At 39.2% G+C, this 4,632-nt stretch overlaps 1 protein-coding gene and 1 non-coding gene across 9 annotated transcripts in view; one reads left to right on the top strand and one right to left on the bottom strand.

The window, feature by feature from the left end:
• PTPN13 (protein tyrosine phosphatase non-receptor type 13) overlaps positions 1-2,442 on the top strand; it is a 210,411-nt gene extending 207,969 nt beyond the window's left edge. For 4 of the 8 annotated variants that reach the window (XM_017545145.2, XM_017545146.2, XM_017545144.2 and 1 more), the window contains one exon: positions 1,735-2,442. In XM_017545145.2, coding sequence (XP_017400634.1) covers positions 1,735-1,830 — 96 coding nt within the window. In that variant the 3' untranslated portion in view covers positions 1,831-2,442. The remainder of the gene's footprint in view (positions 1-1,734) is intronic. The other 4 variants (XM_017545138.2, XM_017545147.2, XM_017545142.2 and 1 more) reach the window with 1 other exon arrangement.
• Positions 2,443-3,572: 1,130 nt separating this feature from the next.
• LOC119473692 lies at positions 3,573-3,713 on the bottom strand. Its single transcript, XR_005202906.1, has one exon. It is a non-coding gene; the product is annotated as a U4 spliceosomal RNA (small nuclear RNA).
• Between the last annotated feature and the right edge of the window lie 919 nt (positions 3,714-4,632).

Here is a 4,632-nt window from a genome sequence, read left to right as displayed (position 1 = left end):
AAAAAAAAAAAAAAAAAAAAAAAAAAACATATTAAATATGTAAATTATATAGGATCTCTGAAAGTGATAAGTGCTTTAGAGAAAAGTGAAATAGGTAAAGGGAATCATGGCAGATTGGGGTTACAGTTTTAAAGAGGGTGGTACCATTGACAAAGTAACACTTAAGCAAAGATTTGAAGGTAAAGGACGGGGTCATGTAGATCTCTAGAGACAAGAGCCTTTCAGGCAGAGGGACCACCAGTGTAGAAGTCCAAGGGTCTTGTGTGTTCAGGTATGATCACAGCCAGTGTGGCAGGCAGGACACAGGGGAAGGAAGAGAGAAGAAGGAGATAATGTTAGAAGGGGGGTGACATGGGCCAGGACCTGGGTGTTCCTCTGAGTGAAATGGGAGCCATCACAGGATTGTAGCATGGAGTGGCAGTGAAGTGACTCACATTTTAAAGGACTACTTGCCTGCTGTGTTAGAATGACACCCAGTCTGGGGAGGAAGAACAGGATTATAAGCAAGGAGATGATTAGGTGGCAAGCAGGGGTGGCTACCACTGGAGTGGTAAGTGTGGACAGAGTGAAAGAAAGAGGACATGATGTGAAGTGGATTTGCTAATGGGTTGTATGCAGTGTCAGAGAAAGAGTCAAGGATAAATGTATGGAAAAGTTAAAATACAGATAAGTGAAAAAGAAACTTAAAAAGACCACTTGTATTCCTACTCTCAAAGAGCTGTTAATGTTTTTAGAAGATGTTCTTATATTATTTGTCCTAAACACATGTGCACACTCCTTCATGCTCAAACATACATACATGCAGCTATTTTAAGTGAGATTCAACTGTGGTTGTTGTTTTATTATTTTTCATTTAATATATTGTGAATTTTTTTATTTTCAGACACAGTTCCTTGACAAATAACAAAAAAAGTCAGATCTCTGCACCATCAATTTAATAGAAAATAATTTCATCAAAGGAGTTTGTTTTCAAAGAACTTTGATTTTCATGCTTTTGTTCCAAAATATTTTAAGACCTTTTTTTTTTTTTTTTTTGAGATGGAGTCTTACTTTGTCACCCAGGCTAGAGTGTAGTCCGTGATCTCAGTTCACTGCAACCTCTGCCTCCCTGATTCTCCTGCCTTAGCCTCCCGAGTAGCTGGGATTACAAGTGCCTGCCACCATGTCCAGCTAACTTTGTATTTTTAGTAGAGACAACATTTCACCATGTTGGCCAGGCTGGTCTTGAACTCCTGACCTCAAGTGATCCACCTGCTTCAGCTTCCCAAAGTGGTGGAATTACAGGCATGAGCCACCATACCTGGCAAGGTAATTATTTTGAATAGCTTCTTAGCTATTAATTTTTTGACATTTTAAAACATCAAAATGAGCTCAGTAAATCCAGAACAAATTATATAGGAAGGTTATTTTTCCACTAAGTATAATCAAAGCACAAAAAATATTTTAGTGACCCACCAATCAGAGACAACTTCAGTTAGCACTCTGGGATAGCTCCACCCCCATCCCTCAGGCTTTTTCTCTCCTCTTTTTGTCAATCTGGTTTCTATTTTTTGTGATTTTTGTAATACCACACAATTCTACACCCTGCTTCTTACATTCAAAATTCTAACAAAATTTTTTCATATTTTCAAAACTCCTCAAACATTACTTCTGATAGTGGTATAGCTATTTGTATATAATATTTACATTATACATCTAAAGTCTTCTATCTCTTTTTTTTTGGGGGGGGCATAGGATCAATATATTTTCTGCTATCAAGTCATCCTTTACGTTCTGACACGTCTTCAAGCAGAAGAAGAGCAAAAACAGCAGCCTCAGCTTCTGAAGTGACATGAAAAGAGCCTCTGTCCGGATGCATTTCCATTTCTCTCCTTAACCTCCAACAGACTCCTGCTCTCTATCCAAAATAAAAATCACAGAGCAGCAAGTTCATACAACATGCATATTCTCCTCTATCTTAGAGGGGTATTCTTCATGACAATAAATAATATTGAAATGCTGTATTTTTACAGCTACTTCAACCTATGATAATTAAAATCACACTGTTAGTGCAGATCGCAGGGATGATTAAAGGCAGCATTTGATGATAGCAGACATTGTTACAAAGACATGCTGAGTCTATTTTTAATGTACCAATCTTGTTTATAGCAAAAATGTTTTCCAATATTTTAATAAAGTAGTTATTTTATAGGGGATACTTGAAACCAGTATTTAAGCTTTAAATGACAGTAATATCGGCATAGAAAAAAGTAGCAAATGTTTACTGTATCACTTTCTAATGTTTACTATATAGAATTTCCTGTAATATATTTATATACTTTTTCATGAAAATGGAGTTATCAGTTACCTGTTGTTACTGCATCATCTGTTTGTAATGCATTATCTCACTTTGTAAATAAAAACACACCTTAAAACATGAACAAACCAAAACTGTGCGCAGACGAATTAGACATTTTCAATGTGTTATTTTTCAACAACACCGAGGCCCCTGGGAAGACAAAGACCTCTAGACACCACTTCCCATCTCCCTAGTTGGCCCCAGTCTTAACAGCCACAGAGAGTAGAGGTGTCGTCAGAAATCCTGACAGATCTTCACTGAGTACTGATGTAGGGGTCACGTATTGGCTTAAGAGTAGCTCAGAAATTCAGTCTTTCTTTCTTCTACCTCTTTGTGAATGGTGTCCACTTACTGAGCCCAGCTGATATATAAATCAGAATATTTTCAAGTCCTAGCCACAGTACTCAGCTGACCAAGGGATAATCAAAGAAAACAGTATCATAGTACCTGAGGGTTTATATTTGGTTCTGCCAAACAGGAAAAAAAGAGATGATTGATTTCAAAGCTGCTTTAACTTAGTAGTTCTCTGGTTCTCCGTACTAAATTCATTTCACTAAATTCTAACAGTATTTCACTATTCAGCCATGACACTGTAACTGAGTGGAAGTTCTGGACTGTGAGTTGTCCAGGTTCTTGGCATGTTGAACAAAGAATTGAACAAAATGCTCAGACAAAGCAATGGAAGATGAAAGCATAGATTTTTTGAAGTGAAAGTACACTCCACAAAGTGGAAGTGGGCTTGAGCAAGCAAGTAGCTCAAGAGCCCTGATTATAATGTTCCTGGGGATTTTATTGAATTACAAGGGCATGGTAACACCCCTAAGTACCCTTTAGAGGCTTCTGATAGGTTATACCCTACACAAATACAGACGTTGGCCCAGGACCAATCAGAGGCAGGATTCTGCCCAGAACCAATCAGAGACATCCTGCCTGTGATGTATAAGCAAATGAAGGTTTCAGAATGGACCAATTACAGACATACCCATTGGTGACATAGGGGAGGGGAGGTTCATAGAGGGGTGGGCATTTGGCCCCTAATTACTTGGCCCTGGAAAGGTGTGGTTTTCCTTTAGTCCAATTCCAAGAAGGCCTTGGGCTTCCTGTCTCTAGATCCTGTTCTCCTGCCTCAACACCATTCCAAGACCCAGAAAATTGCTTGGCTCATGCTCATAAGACTGCATCAGTTCTGAGCTAGTTGACTTGAATTTCTAATCTTTTTTTTTTTTTTAATCGTTCTCTGTAGAGACTGTCAAAAATTGCCAGTGCCGACTGTAGAGCAAGTCGTCACGGTGGGGTATTGGGAAAAGTTTTCAGTTAGCAATAATCACGCCTCAGATAAGCCTCATTGGCTACAATACTGCCACTGCACAAAGCTGAATTTCTAATCTTAAGTGCAGCAATTTGCTGGGACCTATTCTTGAGAATCTGGGGCTATTTGAAGGCAGAAGACAGTATCAATAAATATATAAAGCTCCACAGTAAATATATAAAGCTCTGCCAGATAACAGGTTTGGGTCCTACCTCAGAATTGGCTCTGAATATGGCAAGAGAAGCTTTACCACCACCATTCCCACTTCAATCAGAGTTTTATAGATTCGGTTGTAACTGAAGATTTCATTTGAAAAAGAGGTTTGTATTGCTTTAAATGGCATTTGGAAATCTCTGTTCTGAGTGAGTTGAATCATGAGGCCTGTTTTCCTGTCTTTGGCATATGAAACTAGGCCAGCAGAGCGCTAGGGGCTAGTACAGCTGGAGGTGATTAGCTCCCATCTGAAGTCAACATAGATGGGAGAGGGTGGAGCTTGAGGATGCTTTTTCTGGAACGAATGTCACTAGGAAATGGAAACTGGAAAGAAAATGCAGGTTTAGCTTTACGACCTGTGAATGGAAACTTTATTATGGTAAATATGTTACTGCCCTCAGCTGGGATCTGGCTCTACCAGCATGGAAGGGTAAGAGCCGTTTGCTAGGACCACTCTGGTTAGAAAGCAAGGTGAGGCCACAGAGCTGGGGTGGCACGTGGAAACACTCATATCAAATTAATGAGTAAGTACAATTCAGCTCTTAACACACCTTTCTAAGTGCTAGAAAATATAAACCCCAAGTATGGAATGGCTTAAACATAACAGTGTATTTCTAGTTTAACAGTTCTGGAAAAGTGAACAGCCCAGCAATGTAGACCTATGGCTCAATTTTTAGGAAGCCCAGGCTGATGAAAGTTCTGTAATCAACACATAGCTTCCAAGGTTGAGAATTGCCACCATTCCCCACAAAGGATTGCCTGTGGAGAGATT

Source organism: Cebus imitator, unplaced genomic scaffold (genome assembly GCF_001604975.1).
Source record: "Cebus imitator isolate Cc_AM_T3 unplaced genomic scaffold, Cebus_imitator-1.0 Scaffold177, whole genome shotgun sequence".
Taxonomy (NCBI): domain Eukaryota; kingdom Metazoa; phylum Chordata; class Mammalia; order Primates; family Cebidae; genus Cebus; species Cebus imitator.
The sequence above is the reverse complement of the archived record's forward strand: the minus strand, read 5'-3'. Positions and strand labels throughout refer to the sequence as shown.